Genomic DNA, 24,625 nt, shown 5'->3' with positions numbered 1-24,625 from the left:
TTAATGAAATTCCCCCGTCGGCAGAGCAGCCTGTGACCCCCATCCCCCGTCATCATCCGAGGCTGAGCTTCAGCTTATTGAAATGCTGAGCTTCGAGGACCTCGACCAACCAACCAACCAACCCACCAACCACCCACTCCTTGAAGCCTTCTAACCCCAATCCTCAATCCGCCCCAGGCCCACTTAAGTCAGCCCCTTTTCAGCTACAACAATGCAAATATTATTCCTTGACACCAGCTGGAGAAGAGGCGACTTCGCCAGCTGTGCTGTCACAGGAGATCCTTCGTTATGTGCTATGTGCATATATATCTATATATAGCTGGGTTGGCTTAGAGACCCTCGGCATTTCCATTCCATGGCTAATAACTTGTTGCTCCAGAACCAGAAATCCCCGATGCCTGTCATAAAGCACTTAATCAAGTTAATAAAAATTGATGGCTGGCACGCAAACAATTTGTTTTTAGATTTCCAGCGGCGGGACGAGGAGGGAAATCCTTAGCTAGTTGGATCTTATGAAATGTGTCAATTTAAAATATGCGTTTTTGGGTCGGGTCACTTAGTTTAATGGAGATAGGCAAGGATAATTTTAATTACACTAATTGCATGTGAAAGATGGATTAAGTTCAGTGCCTTTCCCTTGTTGACATTAGTTTTACCCAGGGCTTTAGATGAAAATGTTCCAACCTCGTCGCGGCTTCAGTTGCCATTTGGCATGGTTCATGCTGCAGACGACCCTCTACGCATCCTGGCTACTGGGACTGTTCCCCTTCACTTTCGATTCCCGGAGAAAGCAGTTGAAACGCTCCCGATGGCTTCTCCTCTACGGTTTCGTTCTGCATTCTCTGGCCATGTGCCTAGCCATGAGTAGCCACTTGGCATCCAAGCAGCGAAGGAAATATAATGCATTTGAGCGCAATCCGCTGTTGGAGAAAATATATATGCAATTTCAGGTTACTACATTCTTCACTATAAGCGTACTACTGCTCATGAATGTTTGGAAAAGCAACACGGTTCGGAAAATTGCCAATGAACTACTCACCCTTGAGGGCCAGGTAAAAGACCTTCTCACTCTGAAGAACTGTCCCAACTTTAACTGTTTCGTGATTAAAAAACATGTGGCTGCAATAGGTCAGTTCGTGATTTCAATTTACTTCTGCCTATGCCAAGAAAATTCGTACCCGAAGATCCTTAAGATCCTTTGCTGCCTGCCATCGGTGGGCTTGCAGCTGATTATAATGCACTTTCATACCGAAATCATTTTGGTCTACCGCTATGTGTGGCTGGTCAATGAAACCCTCGAAGATTCACACCATCTAAGCTCCTCAAGAATTCACGCACTAGCATCCTTGTACGATCGCCTGCTGAAGCTGAGTGAATTGGTGGTAGCGTGCAACGATTTGCAACTGATCCTTATGCTAATTATTTATTTAATCGGAAACACTGTGCAAATCTTTTTCCTCATTGTGCTCGGAGTAAGCATGAATAAGCGGTATATTTACTTAGTGGCTTCCCCACAATTGATCATCAATTTCTGGGACTTCTGGCTGAATATCGTGGTGTGTGATCTTGCCGGAAAGTGTGGAGACCAAACATCAAAGGTCCTGAAACTGTTCACTGATCTGGAGCACGACGATGAAGAGTTAGAGAGAAGTGTGAGTATATACTGTTGGAATTCGAGTTCAAATGAGTACTTTATATATCCTTTTTCCGACAGTTGAATGAATTCGCATGGCTGTGCACCCACCGCAAGTTTCGGTTTCAGCTGTGTGGTCTCTTTTCCATTAACCACAACATGGGCTTTCAAATGATCATCACCAGTTTTCTATACCTGGTTTACCTGCTTCAGTTTGACTTCATGAACTTGTAAAAAACAGTTCTCATTACAGCAACAAATAAAATCTTTAGGATACGCTAAAAGTCTATTCTTAAACTATTGCCGAACAATTCCCCCTTAAATTCGAGGGTAGTGTGTGTCATTATTATTTTCCTGCCAGGAGCGTGACATCCGCGACATATACTTTCCCCGATTCGTGAGTGATACGTGATTGGAAATAATTTAAGATGCTGCGATAAAGCAATTTGCGCAAATTTAAGATGAAAGAGGCGACGGACGGGGCACAGCCACAGCCAAACACACACATAAAATGGAAGCATTTTCACAACTGTCATTGAAATGTCAACATAAATCTACTGACATCCAGTGCCAGGTCCTCTTCGTCCTCTTCGTCCTGTCCTCCTTTCGCCATTTCTCCGCTTCCCTATTTCTCCGCCGCCGCTTTCCCAGCGACTTTTGCGCGCTGCGTGACGTAAATGCTGATGAATATTTCTCATCTGTTGGCTGCGGTTCTCCAGCTGAAGTGGGGCGCGCCGGAGCAGGAGGAGCTGCCTGGTGATGCGGAGCCTTCCCTGCAGTTGGGATGGTGTCCTGCCTTCCAGCTTATCGCAACACGGAAAAAAGTAAACTAATAAAGAGAAGAAGAAGCTCTTGTAAATAATTATTAAATTATCATCCTATATTGTGTCTATACCATGATTTCTATCTAGTACGCATTATTTGCTCTTATACTTTCGGAATTTTCTCCAAGTGTAGTATCATAGCTAAGCAAGAGGACGCTCTGTGACTCCCAACAGCGAAATGGACTTGTCAGTTTTGATGAACTATCTTTGGCTGCCCTGCGCTCGTCCTGTTTCGCCGCTAATGCTAATACCTCTGACAGAGATCTATGTGCGGTCTGATTCATTCGAGTCCCAGTCCCAGTCCCAGTTCCAGTACCAATCCCAACGCAATCCTAGTCCCAGTCTCAGTCGCAGACTCAGTTTCCGCCGGCTTGCAGACCTCAAGATGAGGTCACGTAGAGCTGCGTCGTCGGCCGCTTGTTTGGCTTATTAAATGCTCAGTTGTCCTGCCTCCGAATGCAGGCATTTCGGTCTCGTCCTGCCCCTGCATTTAGTATTAATCTGGCTTAAATGTGATTAATGTCTGGTCTGCGGAAAGGTTACCGCCCCATGCCACATGCCACATGCCCCGCGCCCCAGGAGTCCTGCGGTCTGACAAAGTCTGGATAAACTAAGCCCGGATCAGCAAGTGTAATCAATATTGCCATTAACATTCAGAATTCAATTAGAAGCTGTGTCTGTCCGGCCTTGGAGCATTCCCAAGATGGCTCTGATAAATTTTAATTGGTTTAGAGAAAGCTAGTTTGCGGCTGCTACTTAAAGCCATTAAGCTGTTATGTGGCACAGCATAGTGGATATTTAATTGGAGTTATTCGACAGATCCAATTGGTGTGCGATGTTATTTTACGATTAACAGGTGATGAATAACAACTACCTTTAACACCTGCCCCTTCCGACTCAAGAGCTATCTGAAGAGCTAGTCCACCGCCTTGGGTGGGGGTTTCCCTTTAGGGGTCACCCACTTCCATTGCACCTTTGATGGCGCCATAACTTGTGGCAATATCTGGTGCCCCGAGGTCGAAAGCAGCAGCATTCATTAGCTGTTTGCCGGAGCCGCTGGGTTTGCTTTAAATTTAATTGTTTGCCCGCTGCCGCTGTGCACTTTGTGGTTTAATTAAGACGGGATCGAGCGTATATGGTATATGGCATGTGGTGTACATGGATGTGGGTGGGGCAGACAGACGGCAGCTGCCTTAAACCAAATTACACTAATTGGGTTACCATATGACAGGGCAATGCGTCGACTGTGACATTTGTTTGCCATGGCTTGCCAATGCTTGCATTATGTCCGCCCGTCCACATCCTTCGCCCGCACAAACACAGCCCCCCACACGAATGTGTGGTGTACACTGAGAGAAAAAGCTCACTCAGTACGCAAATTCTTCAGAAGGGCTACCTTCCAAAAGTAAAGCCAAACTGGAGTCTCTAATCCCGTAATATTGATAGTTGTTCGGAAGTCTGAACCCCTAATTGTGCTCAGTGCATCATAAGCCCAGTCGTCAGTAAGTCCTTCACTCCACCGCCGTTTGCACTCGCAGTTGCCAGCTTGTAATAAGCTGCAGAATCATTTTCCGCATGCCGGCTGCTTTGACAGCTGCAATACCGCACATGGCTCAAAGGGTCGAAAAGCGGGCCACATGTGGTGGTATATGGTGGAAAAGGGGGAAAACGGGGCAACGGGCAAAGGATATGGGGAGTTGGAGACCGCACTCGAAATGGAAGCCAAAGGACTCTGGCTTAGTTAATTGAGTGGACAGCAAGGAGGTCTTTAAACTGAGATTGGCACGGATAAGAAGATAAGCATTATAGACTTTGTTGGCCTAATCTCACAGGTTCATTTGATTCTAAGCAGAGAAAAAAGAAAGTATTTTTTAAAAATAGTTTTAGAAACTTCTAGGCTTCGACGGCGGGTTCCATGGACAAGGACCTGCTGCTCACACTCCCGGCGGGGGTCATGATGTCCTCCAGCATTTGGTTGAGCGACTCGGAGCCCAGAGCGTACTCCTGCTTATTGGCACTTCGGTTGTGCATGGCGTCCAAGTAGACGCCACTCGCATTGCGCTCGCTGCTCAGAATGTGCTGCATGACATTGCTGATCTGTTCGGAGCCCAGGATCTTCGGTTGCTCGGTGGCCAGTCCATCGATGACCGCAGTTTCCAGCTGGCTTGAAATTTTGGCCGGCGACTCCTCCTCGTTGGCAGTTTTTAGAAAACGAATCGCCTGTGCAGAGGCCAAGGCTCCGGCCGTAAAAGAGGTCAGCAACTGAGCAATCGAAATCATTTGAAATTTGATATTTTTAAATGATTCGAAAGCGAATTTAGATCATGCTTTGAAAGTTCGTTACGATTGCTATGAATTGAGTTTAAATATTTCAAGGCTACATAAATTAGTAATTAACTCAATAGCCACCACTGATTTGGCTTACAAACTCTTTTGTTTAATATTATTTTTAAAAGCTTTAAATATTTTAAATAGATTTAGCTAGAAAATAGCTGACAGACACATATCGATATATCGCTGCGATAGCCACAGCTGTTCACGCCCGCAGTTTAAGCGATGTGGCAGCCCTGGTCGGCCACCAAAAAATAAACATTGGAATTTTCCCTTAACTTTATAGAGTTTTATCCAATTTGAGCGATGCTGCCGGGCGTTGGAGTGTTCGGAACGGGAGAGATAGCCAATGTGCTGGTGCCGCTGCTGCGGGAGAAAGGATTCGAGGTGCGGGCCATTTGGGGCAGGACCCTGAAAGAGGCGAAAGAGACTGCGACCACGCAGAATGTACAATTCCATACGAACGTAATCGACGATGTCCTGCTGCGGAAGGATGTGGATCTGGTGTTCATCGTGTGCCAGCCCTTTCTGCACGCGGAGATCTCGGTGAAGGCCTTGGGCATCGGGAAGCATGTGGTGTGCGACAAGCCAGCAGGATTGCACCAGCAGGACGCACTCAAAATGGTTCGGGCTTCTCAGTACTATCCCACTCTGATTTCCCTGGTCAATCACCCGCTGAGGTTCCTGCCCGCCTTTACACATATGCGTCGTTGTCTGCAGGAGGAGCTAATTGGCTCTATTGGCGACGTGGTACTCATGGATGTGCGCGTCCAGATGGGAACGCTCTTTCCCGAGAAGTACAACTGGATGTGCGATGCGCAAATGGGCGGCGGTGCCCTGAATCTCGTGGGATCCGTGGTGGACTTGGTCACCTTTCTGCTGCAACAGCAGGCAATAAGAGTGCATGGAGTCCTACGATCCTACACGAAAACCACACCGGCCATCAATGGCATTCGACAAATTACGGCTCCGGATTTCTGCAACTTCCAAATGGAACTGGCCAGTGGAACGCTGGTCACAGTGGCCCTGCACAGTCACACTGTGCCAGCAAAAGCCTTCTCGCAGGAAGTGCTCATCTATGGCAGCAAAGGACACCTGGTGGTCCGCGGCGGCGACCTATTTGTCCTCAAGGAGGGCCAACCCAAAGAGGAAGCTGTTTACGTGGATGTCCAGGATTTGCACTTCGCCACCAACAACTCTTTGCTACCACGACCATATATCAAAGGACTCTGCAAGATGGTGGGCGCTCTGAAGGAAGCCTTCGGCAGCAAGGAGTCCTCCTGGGTTAAGGCTCCAGTTTCCACAGCGGCCACCTTTGAGGACGGCCTCTACGTTCAGGCTGTGGTTGAGGCCATCCGGAAATCGAACGAGACCAGGCAGTGGCAAAGGGTTCAGCTGTCCACCGACAGCCCCCTGAATCACGACCAGATAATTCGATATGCACGCATGTCCACAATGTGAGGGAGTCTGTATTACATAGGTGCAATATATGAATGATTCCACTATATATTTTTTATATAATGTACGTGTTTAGTCTTTAAGCGTTCAAAAGATTCAGGCTTTCCAGCCGGCGTCATCTTCATCAATGTATTTAACTTATTTGTACGGCATCAGCATTTTGCAACTAATAAAATTGATTTGTTAGACATGAGACTTTATATTTATATTAGCTAGAAAACATTTCATGATAGTTAATAGCAAGGAACGAGAAGAAGTCATCAAATGTACCAAACGTTTTATTTTAAAAACAAAATTGTCTACACAAACTAAACGAAATATGTCATATACAAGTAATTCGAACTTAGGGCTAAAACTAAAGCTAATCACTAAAGAGACGAAACAAATTATTGATCACAAAAGTATCTTTGTAGCGGACCTTATAGAAGTAGATGAATATTCAAGACTTGGCATAGCTGGAGTCTTCGCGGAGATCCAGCTCAGTGGATGAAGTATTGTGTTTACAGGGCAAGATGGAAACGGGGTTATAGAGATTGTGTTGCAGTTGATCTTCCTTTTTGGTATATCAGCACTTAAACTGGATTTAAGCTACCCTAAAGCCTTCTTGCGTACAATATTTCAGAGAATATTTAAATAAATACCTAAGCTAACATCGAATCGGTCGATCAATTGTAAAAACACAAAAAGGGTAGTTTCGAATTTGGAACTTAAAACGAGGAGAGATGGAAAGACACCCGACTATGTACAAAAGGATTGCAGCCATGGACCAAACATTGGCCATGGTATCTTATCGCTTGTTGAGCTTGTGCCACAGCGTGATGAGGGTCAGCACATGCATGACTCCAATCACGATGCCCATGAGGATCAGGCAGTCGGACATGTGCACATCCGATATCATCATGTACTTGAGAAAGACCTTCGGGCTGCGGAAGTGGCAATACATCGCAGTCTCGGGGCACTCCAGAAAGGGTCGATCCATGCCGTAAATGGCGTTCAACGCCCCGTGGAATCCGGCCCGGAAGTAACTCAGGTGCCACATCCATCGGAAGAGGGGCGTGATGTCGATGTAGCGCGTGCAGAATCCAAAAACGGAGAACATCACCGCCAGAATGGGTCCCAGAAACACGGCAAGCTGAGGCGGAAAGATTAGTTATTACCAATTCGATTCTCAGTTAGCTGGTCGAGTGTTGAACCCACCTTGGTTGGCAACGTGGCTCCCACGAAGAAGCCCCAGGCTTGGGCACTCAAAGAGGCCATTATGCCCAGCAGCATGAAGTAGTAGATCCGGAATGAGTCCGTGGCATCGTTTCCAGTCAGATGCACGCTGATGATAATGTACATGGCGGTGCAGAGGCTCTGAAATGGGGAAACTCAAATATTAGTAAGCCGTTCGCAAAGGAAGAGATTATTAATTGGCTGATTTGCATTTGATATTAATATTGATTTGTGTGTCATTTAACATTTATGATAATATTATAATTCATTGCATTGATATGGGCCGTGATAAGTGATTAATAGTAGCTAGATTAGATAAAACCAGTATAACTCTATATGTAGAACTTGTGTGACTGGCACAATGAAATGAAAAAGCAGCCACGAGAATGTTGCCCCTAATTACCAAAAATGTTTGCCTTTCGAATCGTGAAACAGTACGGCAAACAAAAGCGTTTCTTTCATTGCCAATTTCACTACATGGCCAACACACTTATATATATATATATATATAAGTATATATAGCCCGGCATATCGGAACAATCACTGCAAAATTACAGGTAGTCGGGCTTACGCGATTCTGTCACGCAAATGAAACGCAAACTCGAACATCGCCGATTTCACATCGTTAATTTGACTTAATGACCGAGCGGCAATTCATTAGACCACTGCCACCTATGGAAGCTTAGCTCTAAATGATGATTAATGACCACCACCGACACCGTTGGGGTTGGGTTCTGATCGCCGTGGCGATCTGTAGTAGGAGCTATTCTATGGCGGTGCTCACCTGGAAGGGTATTTCGAAGGAGATCAACGAGAGGAAGTAGGGACCCAGTTTGTACCAGCGGTTGAAGTGCTCCCGTGTCAACATGTCAATTTCCAGCGGAACTGCGGACAAAATTAATTGATAAACGAGATTGCGATTAAATTCGTTAGGTTCAATGTGATGCGATGCGATGCGAAGTGTGCGCACGAAGGTGAGGGCATTATACATATGTAGGTCAGGTCAGTAAACCGAAACCGGTAAAGATCGGATACCCAGCTCCCCCAGCTCCACCAGCTCCTCCAATGCCTCCTGTCTGCAGCAATTTATTGTAAAAAGAGTCGAGAATCGCTGGCCAACCGGTTTTATTATACAATAATCGCAGCTGGTGTCTCTTGTATTTTATAATTATTTACTTAGCGGGCTTCAGGATCGCATTTTTCGGGGCGAGAAGTGCACTTTTGGCAATTTACATGGAAATTATAGATGACAAAGTGGATCGACAGAGATCTTTTATCGCTAATCAGATCTGGCCTCGCCTCGAGGGTTAATGTTCCAATCAATATATTTTAATCAAGTTTACTATGGCGTATTTGGAACGCTGATAATTTATTATTTGTGGCTATACTAGATTCTTATTCTTTGGCTAATGATCCACTATCTAAGCTCAGAATCTTGGTTCTTTTTTTTTGCCAATTAAGAACCACGAAACTTCTGTGCAAATGCCAATATATTATTGGCTAATCCGCATTCCGCGATAAATAAGTATCTTGACAAAATATCATAGAATGCGGCAGCTAAAGACAAAGCAAAGTTGCCAAAATTGCGCAAGAACAGCTGCAGTTTTTTTCTTTTGGTCAAATCTGGCGACAAATTTTTGCATAAATTGGCTATCCGAGGAAACCAGTGACTGGAAACTGGGAGAGGCCAAGTCCACTCGATAGCACTCGAGAACCACTTGGACAAATGCATTTGGGTGGTGGTTAGATGTGGGCAAGGTGAAGTGAGGCGATTATCTCGGCGATTGCAGCTACTTACATGTCAAGACCACAGCCATTTTACCGGTGTAGACCAAGAGCAGCGTGGAGCCGTACAGATACACGTAGTTTCCCAGCACACTCTGGGCATTGTTGCCCACGTTCATGTACAGATACCCGAAGACGACTCCGATGAAAATGTGCGAGAAGATGCGGGCCAGCAGCAGAAACTGAAAGAGATACGGAGTATTAGGTATGTATGTGGCACACAGGTTGATAAAGATGCAAATCAAGCAACTCAGGCAAACTGGAAATTGAGATACTTTACGTTAGCACACTTTGCTTAACTTTCTCATGCGAATGCAAAGAACTCTTTAATGTCCTTGCAAATATGCTCATTGCTAGTTTGTTGTTAGTTTTTTTGTTCACAGCTGGTTTCTTCACTCGAAGTGACACATTTATGGGCAGTTTTCTCATATGTCATGTCTATAACAGCACTAAGCTTTTAACTATCTGGCGGGAAAGTGGGTCTAAACTATGACATATTGCGTATACCATAACTTAAAAAAACGTTTTTTTTTTTTCAGGTAGCTGGTAATAAGACAAGACTCCCCAATTTAATGGCATTGACCGCAGTTGTACCTTTTGGCAACTAATAGCCAGTAAATGATCGTGCCGTGGATGTTGGTCATTAGAACCGTCTAAAGCCGAAATCTATGTGAAGGCTGAGTGCTGGCTGGCATTACTTTTGAGTTACGAGCCGCTCGAGTGGGCCCGAGATTCTCGGAGTCACCGTTTGGCCGCTTGGCCGCTTGGCCGGTTGACAAGTCAATATCAGCGGAACTGGAGGTGCTAACGAAGCTATGTTCACACTCCACTATTTGAGTGGCCGAGTGCAGTGTGTATGCAGATCCATCGCAGATTGATCGTGTGCAGTCACATAAAAGTGAGTTAGCTCGCTAAGTGGTCATCACACAAGCTGTTCAATTTCACATTCAAACATACGCCAAGTGCTAATTGGACACATTCGGATGATAAACGCCGGCCATCAATCTCGATGGCATTTCTGATTCCGCAGCTTCATATTTATTGTATTTATCTCTTTTTTATGGTAAGTGCTTGAGCCTTTTGCCCTGAGTCATTTGTTTTTACGTAGTGCCCAGTGCCAACGAACTGAAAATCGTTGTTAAGTGTAGAATATATGTTACATAGCTATGAGAAATTCAATTGCACAATTGAGTTGTGTGCATGAATTACTTACTTATGAGCCCACCACAAGTCGCTCTATTAAAAAGTAGCTTAATGCCCTGATTATATGCTTAAGCATAATGTATAAAAAAATTCAGCTAGTGCCCTATTATATTCCGCATGCATGATCTTATATCACCATTAAGAGCATGCATAAGTCCCATTTTCGTATGATTTTTTAGCAAAATCCGAAAGCGTGGCGAAGTGTTCAACCTTCCCAAAAAAAAAAACGTATAACGTATAGTACTTAATGTACGGCCACTAAATGGTAATGTGCAACTGGGCTGTAATTGCCGAGGGAAATATAAAAATAAAGTAAAAAGCGGCTATTTAAAAGATTAGCCATTAAGAATTACGCAGAAACGAGATTAGCCGAAACTGGATTCACTTTTCGAGGACGCCGCACCAATTACCAAATCAACTCGACAGGCCATCAACTCTTAAAGCCGCTGCCCTAAACCGGCTTTCAACTAATTGTTACCCAAGTTACTTTGTGCATTAAAGTTATTGCAGTCGAGTCTTAAAAAGCTAAACTTAAGATTTTTAAAAAGCTGGCAAATATATATAACAAATATATTTGCCATAATTCAAGCCTTGAACTTTGCTGGTTGAATTTAGTTCGTGATATGGAGGTTTCTACTCACGTAGTTTCGCTTGGCGCAAATCAAGATGCGCTGCATCAGGAGCACATACTGCATGAGGAACGAGGCCGATCGAATGGCATTCGGCGGCCTGGCAAGCTCACCGGCTTTGGCAAGCGGCTGTGGCTGTGGCCTCAGATTTTTCTCGAGGAGATCGGGATCCGCGCTCTCGGGGCCGCCGCTCAGTGCCTTGATCTCCTCCAGAGCCAGCTCCTGCGGCGAGGGCTTTACATAGTCGAAGCTGGAGAATTGCGCCGCCGCAAATGCTGCCAGCGCTTCACTGGTTTTTACCACTGCCTTGCCGCCCATGTTTTCTGCAATTTGGAGAAAGTTCAAGTTAGTAAGTGGCAGCTCTAGTGGGGGAAATTTCTGCACCATGCGCCAATAATTGGCAGTTTTCCTTAAAAAAAAAAAAAAAAGCTTTGCTTGTATACATGTGTATACATGTATGTTCGAAATTGCTTGACAGATTTAATAGCTAACGCATTTATAACACCGAAACTAGTAGCACACCTCCTCTACTTTAACGACTCAACTTTAAAACGTGGACAAATAAAGATCGTTATCACTGGACCGTAACAATATTCGCATAAAACTTCATTCAAACTTTTATATTTAGAATAATTTAATACCCGAAACATGACAACAGATCTGATCAGTATAGAACTCACCTTTAATGCTTTCCACGAGGCGTGCCATATCATCACTGCTCATATACCTATGGCGATCCACATCCTCGTAATACTTTTTATTGGCCGCATGGATTAGCTCATTCAGGTCACGTTGATGCTCGCCCACGGCCACTTCCAGTACTGAAATCCATACGATATGATATGTAATGTGGCATGTGGCATGAAAGTGGTGCACTTACGATAGTCAGCTGGGTTGTGGTAACTCGGGCAGACGAGCTGCTGGTCGGCCAGGAAGGGCACCAGTTCGCGCACAGGTCCTTGGTACATGCAGTGGCCATCGACGACGGTGTAGAGCTTGTCGAACATCTCGAAGATGAGGGCACTTGGCTGATGGATGGTGCAGACTATCGTGTGGCCCTGCGACGCCAGTTTCTTCAGCAGAGCCACGCAGGAGCTGCACGAGGAGCTGTCCAGGCCACTGGAATCCGAACAAACGAGCAGAAATACAACTTTCGGTGTGACTCAACTTTGTTTAATTGCTGCCTAACCTTTGAAGATCTAACGAATAACAACCCCATTAAACTAAACCGCTGTCTAACTGACAGCAAAGAACATCAAGCAACAGGGCAACTGAAACTTTAATGGTAGGTGAGAGATTGCGGCTTGAACTTGTACTTGTAGCGAAGTCAAATGAAAACGAGAAACAAGTTTGTTCCCAAAATCCATTTGCCGATGCAAGTCGGGCGGCATTGCAAAGATTTGATCGACTTGCAGTCGGCATTTTATTTGACACTTTGAAAAACGAGTTCTTTCAAGTGTTATTAACTGCCTGAAATCGAGACATACGTATTATTTGAATTACTCGTATCCATATATATCAAATTCAAGTATACACTTTGCCTAATACCCTTCTTTAAATGAATCTCACGACTTCGAGTTTACTAATTGCCAATGAATGATGAAAAGTGAGGTCTAAGAAGAAAAGCATATGATTTTAAAGCAAGTCTTAAAAATAAAGCTTGAGATATTTCTGGAACTGGCAACTCCCTTTGTTTGCGAAGTATCCAGTCATGATTTTCACTTTGAGATTGTTGTCTGAATCAACTTATACTTAGTCATGCCACATGAAAAGGAGGGACTCATACTCATAATCCCCAGCCAGACGACTCAAAATAGCTGGCCCTTTATTGCTGCATAAATCCGATTTTGTAGGTTCATATAACCACAGCAGACTCATCAATCCCTATTAAAGTAATCTACAACTAATGAACAATTTAATTAATTACGGGATTATCTGCCAGATAGCGCAGTAATTAAATGAATAATCAATAAAAAAAATTTAAATAATAAACTGTTTACAGCTCACCGAACACCACTAATCAAAACAAGTCGAAACTATTAAACAGACTATCTGGACAATTGATAAGCTCTAAGTCATATAGACATATAGATGGGGACAAACTTGACTTGTGGGTCAGTTGGTGTTTTTTTTTTTTTTGCTGAACTTCCGCCAGGCAAAGTTTGCTCATCATCGCCATGAGCATCAGAATGCTGGAGATGATCACTATCATGGCTACTCTAAATACATAAGTGTGCTTTTACAATATATAGTGTCACTCACGTCGTCGGCTCATCCAGATATAGCACGGGAGGATTACTTATCAGCTCCAGGGCGATTGCGAGTCGCTTCTTCTGGCCACCCGAAAGCTTCCCAGTGGGCACATTGTAGCGATGGTCCAGACCCAGCAGCGATAAGATGTGCTTGATCTGGGAAGGAGTGCAGAAGTATTTCGGATAAGATATCGTATCGTTGCCCTGAGATGTTCACAATCTTTTTACACTTCTGAGATGATTACTTACCAGATCCATCTTGTACGCCTTGGTGACCTTGAAGCCCAGCTTCAGATGTGCCGCCAGCAGCATTATCTCGCCGACCAACAGCTGTGGACGCAGCAGATCGTCCTGGTGGATGTAGCACAGCATTTGGCGGAACCTCTCGGAGCTGGGAGCCATGGGCTTTCTATTAACCCGGATATCGCCCGACACGCCAGTGGAGCTGCAGAAAAAGAGGCGTGGTCGAGTACCGAGTGAAAATGTGTCGAACAAAAATCACAATATATAATCGGGCGAAGCGGTTAATTTAGGTACAATAACGTACATGGGTTCAACAAGGGCTGGACTGAATGAAAAATAGCTTCAATCACAAGCGTCTAGTTCGGGGAAGTGAGTCGAGCTACATATGTGTGTATATTATGCTCATGCGCCACTTTCAAGTTCATAGTTTACTGACCGATAACGTTTAGCAATGAAAACCCGTGTACCGCCTGGGGCATCGTCTTTACCACCACGTCCATTACTAAAATCATGATAATTAAGGCAGCAGCCTGCAGTTAATAGCTCCACTGGCCAGACTCACAGTTCATCCCTCTGCACGTTCGGTGCATGTATAAATTGCTGTTTATTTACTAAAAATGCTGTAATAGCTGTCAGTTGGCCATCAAAAGAGGGCTGCGATTAAACGGCGATTTCCTGCGAGATACGTCAATTGGCGGGCTTGTGACTCAGAGAGATTGCCTCCCATTCGCGACTGAAGTCCTAATTATGCAATGGCTGAGAACTTGAACCGAGCTGCCGGAGGAAGTGATGAGATTATGTCCGGGATGGAACGGCAATCGCAAGTGCACTGCCTTCCAGACGTCAAACGAAACGCGCGATTGTGATTCATGTGTATTTCGCACATTCAGTTAGTTCAGCTATCAGTTTAGACATTTAGCGGAGTGCAGAGGAAATCTAAATGCAATTCCTACACCTTACAATCAAATGCTTTCTAAGCTGCATGGGCAGATACTAGAACTAGGTGAAATTCCACAAGACCCTTCGATCTCTAACCCAGCCATGTGAAAATTTAATTATATAGCTAGCCAAATGCAGCTGTCTTACTGTATTGCCGACACTCAAACAATGTGCTGATTGATTGAACGACTGCGACGTCTGCACTTTATATGCACAGCCGATGTGTCCAATGTGTAATTAAATGGCACGAAACAGATTGCATATTCAGCGATATAACCATAAATTAAAAGCGAAGCTGCCCGCAACGTGCATGTCGACTTTCAAGTTCAGCCGAGCGGAGGACTCACCAAAATCCGGACATCACATTCAGCAGCGTGCTCTTGCCGGCGCCCGAAGGACCCATGATGGCTGTGAGTTCGCCAGACCGGAAGCTGCCGTTCAGGCCATGAAGGATCTCCTTGGTGACTGCGGCACAATAAGGAAATATTTTAATATAGAACATTCAGAGTGATCAGAGGCAGAGGTACCCACCGAACTTCCGCTCCGGGAAGGAGAACTTCTTCACTGTGTAGCGCACGTCGGCGAACTGGATGTCCACGGGATCGCAGTGGTCGAAGTTGGCGTGCGCCACCGCCTGGTGGTAGTTCGGACTCTGGAATCCGTTCAGGTCGTTGGTCACCTTGCTGGTCAACTCGCAGGAGCCTCTGGACGAGGTCGATGACGTCTCGTCGATGGACAGCTCCGAGCTGGCCGCCGTGGTGCAACAGTTGATGCCCAGGCAACCGCTGTCGGGGTCACCATGGTGACCCTTGAGGCTGCAGACGCCGGAACTGCTGCTGGCATCGCTGTTCGCACCTCCCACGCAGCAGGCGGCATCCGATGCCTTGATGTCTGGCAAGAGGGTCATGTTTGCACGGAATCCTCAATGTTTCTAGTCAGAAGGGGTATCTGAAATGTCACACGGAGGAATGAACTCTTTAGATGCGTTGCAAGATGGTCGAAGGTTCAAGAAACAGCGAAGATTAGTCTTATCAACGCAGACGTGTTTGAATACAATCAATAAATGTTTTGCAGTAATCTACTTTTGAAAGCCAAGGCGGCACAAACTCCGCCTAATAGTGCTATATAATTAAATATGGTTTATAAATTAGGTTCATTTTCATGTTGACTCTAATGATGTGATATATCCGTGATCTAAAATCAGAATTAATGGCCTCTCAACAGTTTTTCGCCCGAGTGTAGAATTATAGAAGCCGCTTTCGAATTAACGACCTGTTTGCTCGCTGGGGCGTTAACTTCATTTTATGTTGATATTTGACTACAAATTATTTACTTGTTGCAAGCAAATTAATTTTTTTGGGGGCGTTTCACTGTCCATTTGCAATTTAGCAAGACACCTTATGGGCGCACTTGCATCTCGCAAACTTAGCAGATGCGTCATTAAATATTTCATATATAAATACACACAGTTTGTTTTGTTTTCTGGGCTTTTGTTTAAGCCTGTCTCGAACAAAGAAAGTTATTGAGATGTAAAAGGCATTTATTGTAGATGGCAGATGGCGGCACTTCGCTAAGTGAGCTCCAACTGACTGATGGATAGACAGTCTGAAGATCCCTTATCTGGGAAGAATTCCTCTCGGAGTCCAATAAACTTTAGGTTTATTTACAGACTACGTTTCTATGGAATCGGGTTTCAAAAAGCATGGCATGTAACCAAAAAATCGTTTGGCCAGTCATCTTTTGTCGAATTTCTCCTGTGTTATTCGATGACTCGACATTATGCAAAAATAGACTGTCAAAGAACGAATAAAATCGAAGGCTTAGTTGTGAATTAAATTCAATTTGAAGAAACGGTGTCAATAGCAAATATTGATGTTCTAATGAAATTAGAATTGATTTATAGTTGATTATTCCGCAGTTAGCTAATGTTTGCTAATTTTATGTACCCTTGACTTAGGTCAGTAATTTTCTGCCCGATTTAGGGTTTGCTAATTACTTATGCAAACAAATAAGCTGGGAGGAATCGCCTAGAATGTTGTTTGCACTTGATGGAAAGGTGTGTAACTATTGGGAAATAGTTATTAAAATAGTATACACCAAACTGCAGTGCTTTTCCCAACACGAAACATTTAAAGAACGAATATCTAGGCTAGCACACATGCAAATTGGCTTACAAAGTGCTTTCGATTCGGGCGGACTTCAAAAACGCTTTTCCAGTGGCTTTGGGCAGCCAGGCTGTCTACACACACACCGGACTTGTTGTGTTTATTTGGCCAACGAGTTTCGAGTGGCTAACTGATATTGACTTTGGTGTAAAGAGCTTGTGTCTGGCTTGTTTGTTGAATGACAAGTCAAACACTCTTGAGACAAGGAGAAACCAGTTTTAAATAAAGAACTGCAAACCATTTACACGCTTTTCGCAGGCTTTGATTAGCCAAAAAATAGAGCCGATCAAATCGAGAGGTGCGACATGATCTTGGTACCAGCTAGAAGTTCAACTGGTTCTGGTTCTTGAGTGCATTTCGAGTGCAGTTTCATTGAGCTGACGACTTCCATTGATTGGGCGACTGTGGCAGATACAATTGAGTTCAGCATATGGTCGACCAATTCACGATGTTTGGCGAATGACATAATAACATAAGCATGTATATATCTGAGCATTTTGGAGTGCACATGTCTATGCATTCTATGCATTCAGATGAATACGTAAATCGGGAGTGAACCTACTGTACTGCAAAGACAACGAGGCTGTTTAATGTTGCACGTAATTACTTTTTATGAACCAGCTTTACTCGTTTTATTTATCTTCAAAAATTATACTCTGCATAGTTTTAGCTCATTTTATGAATCTCTGCTCCTCTGCTGATTTTCAGAAATAATTAATATTTTTATGGCAACACTTATCTTTTAGCAGTTTGAGCTCACCAGCTAACCAGCTTACCCGCGCTGCGATGACTCAAACACAATTGTGTATGCACTTTGTAACCCAGAGATCGTGACCCAGCTTCATAAGTGGTTCAGAAGCACCGAAACGAAACTATGAGAATCCGGGTATTCATATAATTTTTGGAAAGCTCTAGTCGCAAAGGTCGTTGGGACCTTTAGACGTACCGTCTGCCGCCTGCCTGTTCATAACTCAGTCGATGCAAATTGTTATTTTTCGCCGCTGGCTCGACATGCAAATACATAAACTCGAAAAAAATCGAAAAACGCTCGCCATTTCAATTAAAGTCACGAAACTGAAAGATCATGAACAACTCCGGCACAGAAAATAAAACAAAGTAGATGAGAACTACAATAGAATGAGGCAATTGATCGTTTCGGCTTGGCTACTGTAAAGCCACGATAAATACAAAAAGAAAAACTAAGCCGCGCATTACGTATACGACCCCTGGGACCACTACTTTACTGCTCGCCTCGCGATAAAGAAAAGTGACATCGCCAAGGCCAGCACGTGGCCAGCTAAATAATGTTAATGGATCAGGGTTTATCTCAGCCAGACTCGGAAAACATATATGCACAAGAATGAGTTCTATGACAGCGATCATATGTAGATGTACATTCATGTACATAAGTACGTCGCAGTAGCCGGCATAATATTAAGTTTGTTTTGATTTCCAATATTTGTCTTGCCTTTTTTTTGTTGTTGAATTTTTAGCTTCGAGTGGCAGTCAGCAATTGACCGCTATATTCGGTTTGTTTATAACTTATATTTCGAGTGCATATTTATATATATGTGTTCATACTTTCCTACTTTTTGTCATCCCCATCCCGCTCGCGTAATGAACAAATTGAACGAAATTGAGATGATTGAATGGGAATTTAGATAGAGAGATTAATCTGCTGGAGTAGCGAAATAAAAGTTCACGATATAAGTAATTGCTTCAACTGTTTCCCAAACAAATTAGAAACACATTGCCGCTGGCTATGGGTATGGAAGTGAATAAATTTGCATAGCACAATTCTCGATTCAAAGCACACTCATGAATAAGTTAGTCGAGACACGAGTGATGCAACTAGAAATGCTGTTCGCAGCGGATCGCATAATCGGGTGGGAGTGGGAGTGGGTCGCACGATAAAGAAAAACCAGCCGATGAAGTCGATTCTAATGCGATGGATGGCCTACATTTTCCAGTTTCAAGTTCTGTTCGAGTGTGACGCTGCAGACAGAGAGGGCAAGCGAAGAAAGAGCAGGACGGAGTTCGAACGGTTAGCTTTTCTTCCGAGAAAGACAGGCAAATTATGCAGCTGCCACACAGCTGTTTACTTTCTAATCGGGAGTTTATAGCATTTACCACTATTTTAAATATTACTTTGGGAAATAAAACATAAACATAATTTTAAATTAAATGGTATGTGAGCAGATTGATGAGAAAGTTAATTGTTGCAGAACTTTCGATTTAAACATCTAAAAGCATTCCACTTTTTTTCCCAGTGCCTGCTTTCAACATTCTTCTGTTCTTTGTTTACACAATTCTTCTGGTGATTCAACCCGCTCCTGCACTCCACTCCTCCCAAAGCTTTCTTTCTCTAGTTCTTTCTCCGTTTAATGGGTCAAAAGGTAACTAACTTGGCGGTGTTAACGAACCTCTTGACTGCAAGCTCTTCAGCGTCTCTTTCTTCGCAGTAGTACACAAATTATTCGGATTCTTCTCGGGAAGTCGTAAGAGTAGACGCGTAACGAATATTTCTGAATGAAAACACATAAACACAAAGAAATGTTTCTTGTACTCCACCAACTGCCAACTGCAACGCGGAATAATTGCAGTCTGTTTAATTAACCTTTGTTTAACATATGGACGAACACGCGATGATTGTTTTATTTTATTGTTGTTAGGTGCACTTCTTGTATTTTTTTTTTTTGGTTGATTTACTAATTCGACTTTGTTGCACTTTCTTCACATTTTTCTACTTTTCCTCTCGGTACGCGGTCTGTGCTTTTGCTCAAACTTTTGCCTCTGCTTCCATTGAACGTATGCAGATGGGCAGCGACGCGTAAATTAATTTCAATTGCGTGTGTTATACATAATGTGCTTCGATTTCTGTATATGTCTCGATTTTCCCCGATTCCGATCCCGCTGAACAAGAATATATACGTTCCGCTGCACGTGCGCTCGCCACGCTCGCTGCCGATCAACTAAACGGTGGAGCGCTCTCCACGACGCCTTTATAAGACCCCTATCCGACTCAGCTGCTCCGGCGGAAACTCTCGCTCTCTCTCTCTCGCCGGCCGGTTACGTCTACGCCTAGCCTTACGTTACGGGACTGCTTAAAACTCCGATATCCAGTAAACTCCATGGCAGCGGGGTATGCAGGACTTGCGTGCAAGAGTATAAATACATGTACATTTCTTGCAAGCTTAAGTTCTTGCATAATAAATTAAGTAAGTAAATAGTCCTTTAAGGACCTTTTATAGCTTTTGTTGTTAAAAAAAAAAAGTGTGACATCATAATATCCGTTTGAATCGGACTACAACATATATTATAGTCGAGTCAAGTAGCAAGTTGTTCGCATATGTTTAGTGGTCGTGCATTACAGGTAATATACCCTGACCTCCATCGCAATCCCGTTAGGCACTACGTAGTGAGCACTCTCTTTGGCAAATCTCCCGATTTCTTTCTGGGTTTTTTTTCGCTAACGATCGTTGCGTGGTTTTCACAAGTCAAAGTCAAGTTTTTCCTATGACGTTAGCTGCGTTTTTCAATCGCCACAATTTTTCTTTTACTGTGAATCAGCTTGCGGTTCGAGATGATTTATGTGTGGGCTTTAACAATAATGTGGAAAATTGCAGTTTGACTGGGGCTTTTAGTATTGTCTCATAGCCCGAGCTCGGTTTTTATTCGGGTTTATTGATCTACGAGCTGGTGGCAGGCTGCAATTATTCGAAAATCAGTTATTGGCATCGTGTAATCAATTTAAGGTATTGATTTTTTATTTACTGGTTTGTGCAGGGCTCGCGATTAAGGCAGTCTGCTGGCTTCGCAGGAGACACGTGAGCTGGGAAAACTTAATTGGGCCGAGATTAATTGGTTTCTAAATAGATCTAGGTCTGTTGCTACGACTTTTTTAAATGGGTTAATCCACGGGACAGGGCTTGTTCAAAACACATAAGTGCCCTTGCCCAAGAATTTCTGTGCGGAGAATGCCTTAATTGTTGTTTGAATATCCATCGATCAATGAAAATAGGGGTAATTATCTCTGAAGTAGTTTCTACGATGCAGTTTTAAGTATACATCTTTCAAGATATTTCATACAGCTACCATATTTATATTTTTATCACCTTTCAACCTCACCCTTAAACATTGAATGGAATAACAAGTGCATTGTGTCCACCTAAACGTAAGCCTATTTAGCTTTCTGATCAGTCAGGCCTAAACAATCCCTTTATTGTACTGTAACCTTTAATTACAATACATTCTGATCGGATCCGGCCAAAGATCAAACAAGTACACGGGCCCTACCTTAAAATCTTTAATTACTCCTCATTTCTTAATACATTGTTGGTTCAGGCTGGCAATTAAGTCGGGGAAAATTTGTTAAATGGTCCAAATAAACATTCTGCTCAATAATCTTTATTATTATATGCGCTGCAAGTGAAAAACAATACGAAGCTTAGCCTAAGCCATCGATTTAGCTAGGCTCGCAAACTTGGCTAATAATTACTGGCATTTCTCGGATAAATGGCGTAGTCTTTTCATAGAGAATAATTATTTCGCACAGATAAGAAACACAAGATAACAATAGATAATAGAGTTATTTTCCCTGCTTATCTGGGCCCAATTATGTGACTTTTTATCACCGCCAATATCCAGTGATAACGCTATTTACAGTGTGTTCTTTGCGCATCCAGTTATTTGGCTACCAACTGCGGCCAAAACACTTGCTGCACTTCCCACGAACTTTGAGCCATGTTAATTTCAGGTACCATATTAACCAATCGCCATACAGTAAATCTCGAATGATGATTTACACCCATTTCAGCAATACGCGGATTTCTTGGCACACGAATGGGCGGTCTCAATGTTTAATTTACATTTATAATTTGCCAGACAACGTCACGATATTTTCCCCTTGTGGTGTGGGTTTTGAGTAGATCTGCTCAAGATTTCATTGAGGTGCAATGGTGATTCAGATTGAGAGATATCGAGTCTATCTATAAATAGACACAGGCACTTGTCAATTCTATTACTCTGCTCCCATTTTCATATCAAATTAGCAGAATTGTTTACAAACATTCATTCATTCATAATGATATGTTTATTCATGTTCATGTTTACAAGCCCGAGCGCCGCTAATTCACAAACATTCTAAATAAACAAAATTCTCAGACCCATTTACAATTTCGAGTGACACCCACCTTATTCATATGTATTTGTGGTTCTTGGGTTACTAGCTATATTCTTAACCCACATAGGCGAGCTTAAAACATGCTAATGTGACTTTTGTCACGCATTTGTGAATAAATTACCCGTTTCCTTTGCGCCCAGTTACGAGGCACTGGCCCAGCTTTTTAAATATGAAAATCTGAATAAGCTAAAAACAAATTACGGCTTGTTGTCAACAAAACCGACTGGAACTGCGCAAGCAGGAGATGATGACGATGGCGATGGAGGAGATACCGCTCCACAAGTTCGCCGCACTGATTGCACATCGCGTGTCCCCCTGGCGGCGTTATGTTTTGGGTGTGCTCCCAAGATCTATGTGCTCCAAGGCTACAAGGCAGTACGTCTCGGAGGTGACACGATGCTGGAGCGTGTGCCCCATAAACTGAACTATTCACTGGTAGAAAGCCTTAAAAACAAGGGTTCAATCTGGGTTCACGATCAGCTATTTTTCGCAAGCTAGAAAATGCTCAGGGCGACACTTTTTAGTTCGGAAAAAAAAATTCCAAACTGATAGCGAAATTCGAAATGAATCGCAGATCGTGGAAAGCAAGTAATCACAAGCGAACGAGCCTCAGAAGTCTATCCCTATGCCCGGCCAGAAATCGCAAGAAAATAAAATCGCATTATTAAAAGTCCACTTGGAACACCAAATGTTTCGCTAATGAGAGGCATAAACCCAAACCCATATCGTATATAGATAGGGAGCCAAAGCCCAAACCAAATCGGCGGCATACCCTCCAAATGCACACTAATTAAGGAAGGGGCAGGGAATCGGAGGAGCCGGCAACAAAGTCTGGCTTTCGGTTTTCTAAGCCTGATTGACATGCATACACTGCAACAAATTGGGGGGCAGGGCGCGGGCTGGCGTGACGTTAGACAATTGGATGAATGGATGAATGAATGAATAAGTTGATTTCGAAGGAGGCTACTTGGCATTTCGGTCTGCTCCCAACGGGATGATGGGTTGGCTGATTCCACGGCGATCGTGTCGATGGTAACGTAGACCGCAGTTGAATGAATTATAGATGCGGGATGATGTTATATAGTTCAAAGTCTGGGGATGGGTGCCCGGAACGCTTATGGCATCAGAATTAAACAAGCCGTGGTTCATAAAACGATAATGGTCAAAATCGTGGGTTTTGGGGGATCCGGTGTTATAAACTATTATGAAGCTACAGTCTTGTACGCAATATTAATATATTTTGCCATTTGATTCTCCTCTCATCAGAGAGACAGATACTTCAGAGATTAGTCAGTATTGATAAAAATAAATTATATTCCAGAAATAGATTAATTGGACAGAAAGCTAATCACGAGCCATCAATTTCTGTCTGTGCTTCCCCAACAACTCGAATTACACAGAACCTCATAGTTACTATGAATACTAACACAATGCGAATTACTGGTTCTTTCCACAACCATCAGTCCACCCAAAGTTACCTCCCCTCGAACGATGATTACTATGCGTCACTTTCTTTCCATTCAAAACCAGTTGAATAATATGGGAACTGAGCCGCCGAAAAACCAGCCGGAAACAGCGAAAGAAACCGACGAAAAATATGAGTATCGAAAAATCAGAATGCGAGGCATGCGGCACATGACAGTACTTCGTAATAAATCCAATTTTTCCAATAGCGAAAGGTGTGTTCTGGAGGGGACATCAGTGCCGAATCGATTAGCATATGAATACCACTGTGCTTTTGGTCATTTCATTGTGCTCCGTAGCCGGAAAGTTGAATAAACTGCAAGAACCAGCCGCAAAGTGGAGACGTGGAAAGTGAAGATGATCCATCCGAGGAACCCAAGACCCCAGATCCCAGATCCCAGAGGTAGTTGCACCCACGATCCAACCTTCAACCGAGCACAGCTGTCAATGGCCCAACCTTGGGAGATTAACGCTGGAAAAGCGAGGAAAAACAATACTGGATCACACAGCTGCCGCAACTGGTGGCTTTATCGACATGGCATTATAGGCAAACTTGACCAATATTCTTTATCGTTCACGGAAAAAAACTGCGCGAACATTGTATCCATTCGCAAATCGAACTATGTATCTAGAGGTTATGGCAAAACTTAATTATGATGATTAAATATAAATATAATTAAATAATATTTGATATTTGGTTTATTTTTCTATATGTACTATAAAAAAGATAGAATAGTTGAGCAAGAAGACCTTGGTTAAATCCAATCAGCATGATTAGCAAGAAATCCATCAATTGTATGTCAATTGAGCAGATTAAGAAAAAACAAGAAAATGACCAAAGAGGAAAACCCATCACGGGTGAGCGGCCAGGGGGAGGATATAGAAACGCAATAGAGGGTTAGAGGTAACCGGAGGTCGGAAAACTTGATGTACGCCGTAAACAAAGCAGAGAACTGAAGAACCGAAGTATGAAAATTGTAAGCGGCACAAATGTGATATATGCGCAGTTTAACGACCTGGCATCTCAAACTATTACTGCGTTTCACAGGACTCAAAAGTCCTCGCACACAGTTTTTATCTAAACATTTCATTAACTGACTCTTTAGTTGCTAAACACTTTTCACTTTAACTTTTAAACTTACTGTATAAATTGGCACTTTGAAATTGAAGGCTCTGTCATTAAAATTTGAATTTTATTTATGCGCTGTTTGCTGCGCCTGCAACTGCAATGGAAAACCAACTGACTACGCGAAGGGAAATGAAAACAAAGCGCTTAATAGCTGCGGAAAAGAGAAAGGGAGG

At 43.3% G+C, this 24,625-nt stretch overlaps 4 protein-coding genes across 5 annotated transcripts; 2 read left to right on the top strand and 2 right to left on the bottom strand.

Moving 5' to 3' along the window:
* Positions 1-668: 668 nt before the first annotated feature.
* On the top strand, positions 669-1,867 carry Gr22f (Gustatory receptor 22f; the record flags this gene model as incomplete). Its single annotated transcript, NM_164437.2, has 2 exons — positions 669-1,652; positions 1,715-1,867. The coding sequence occupies 2 exons, from the start codon at positions 669-671 to the stop codon at positions 1,865-1,867; spliced, it is 1,137 nt and encodes a 378-aa protein (NP_722729.2).
* Positions 1,868-4,271: 2,404 nt separating this feature from the next.
* On the bottom strand, positions 4,272-4,812 carry CG17648 (uncharacterized protein). Its single transcript, NM_134776.2, has one exon. The coding sequence runs from the start codon at positions 4,735-4,737 to the stop codon at positions 4,351-4,353; it is 387 nt and encodes a 128-aa protein (NP_608620.1). The 5' UTR covers positions 4,738-4,812; the 3' UTR covers positions 4,272-4,350.
* Positions 4,813-4,997: 185 nt separating this feature from the next.
* CG17712 (uncharacterized protein) lies at positions 4,998-6,433 on the top strand. Its single transcript, NM_134775.3, has one exon. It carries the CDS (start codon positions 5,095-5,097, stop codon positions 6,247-6,249), a length of 1,155 nt encoding a protein of 384 aa, NP_608619.1. The 5' UTR covers positions 4,998-5,094; the 3' UTR covers positions 6,250-6,433.
* Positions 6,434-6,507: 74 nt separating this feature from the next.
* Positions 6,508-24,596, bottom strand: CG17646 (uncharacterized protein). Of its 2 annotated transcripts, none has more exons than NM_164436.2 (12): positions 24,466-24,596; positions 15,044-15,460; positions 14,860-14,977; positions 13,580-13,775; positions 13,341-13,486; positions 11,959-12,197; positions 11,759-11,899; positions 11,091-11,401; positions 9,260-9,428; positions 8,246-8,346; positions 7,444-7,602; positions 6,508-7,378 (listed from the first exon to the last, which is right to left on the bottom strand). In NM_164436.2, exons 2-12 carry the CDS (start codon positions 15,417-15,419, stop codon positions 7,034-7,036), a joined length of 2,301 nt encoding a protein of 766 aa, NP_722727.1. In that variant the 5' UTR covers positions 15,420-15,460; positions 24,466-24,596; the 3' UTR covers positions 6,508-7,033. The 2 variants fall into 2 exon arrangements, with proteins under 2 accessions (NP_722727.1, NP_608618.1); NM_134774.3 differs by lacking the exon at positions 24,466-24,596 and adding an exon at positions 19,101-19,653.
* Positions 24,597-24,625: the final 29 nt, after the last annotated feature.

Source organism: Drosophila melanogaster, chromosome 2L (genome assembly GCF_000001215.4).
Source record: "Drosophila melanogaster chromosome 2L".
Taxonomy (NCBI): Eukaryota; Metazoa; Arthropoda; class Insecta; order Diptera; family Drosophilidae; genus Drosophila; species Drosophila melanogaster.
The sequence above is the reverse complement of the archived record's forward strand: the minus strand, read 5'-3'. Positions and strand labels throughout refer to the sequence as shown.

Excerpts from the sequence above, each read along its gene's own strand:
- CG17648 (NM_134776.2), bottom strand. The coding sequence starts at position 4,737 with ATGATTTCGATTGCTCAGTTGCTGACCTCTTTTACGGCCGGAGCCTTG.
- CG17712 (NM_134775.3), top strand. The coding sequence starts at position 5,095 with ATGCTGCCGGGCGTTGGAGTGTTCGGAACGGGAGAGATAGCCAATGTG.
- CG17646 (NM_164436.2), bottom strand. The coding sequence starts at position 15,419 with ATGACCCTCTTGCCAGACATCAAGGCATCGGATGCCGCCTGCTGCGTG. Across the intron at positions 12,198-13,340 it reads TATCTGGATGAGCCGACGAC|TGGCCTGGACAGCTCCTCGT; the intron begins GTGAGTGACACT and ends TTCGGATTCCAG. Across the intron at positions 9,429-11,090 it reads TTTGCGCCAAGCGAAACTAC|TTTCTGCTGCTGGCCCGCAT; the intron begins GTGAGTAGAAAC and ends TATCTCTTTCAG.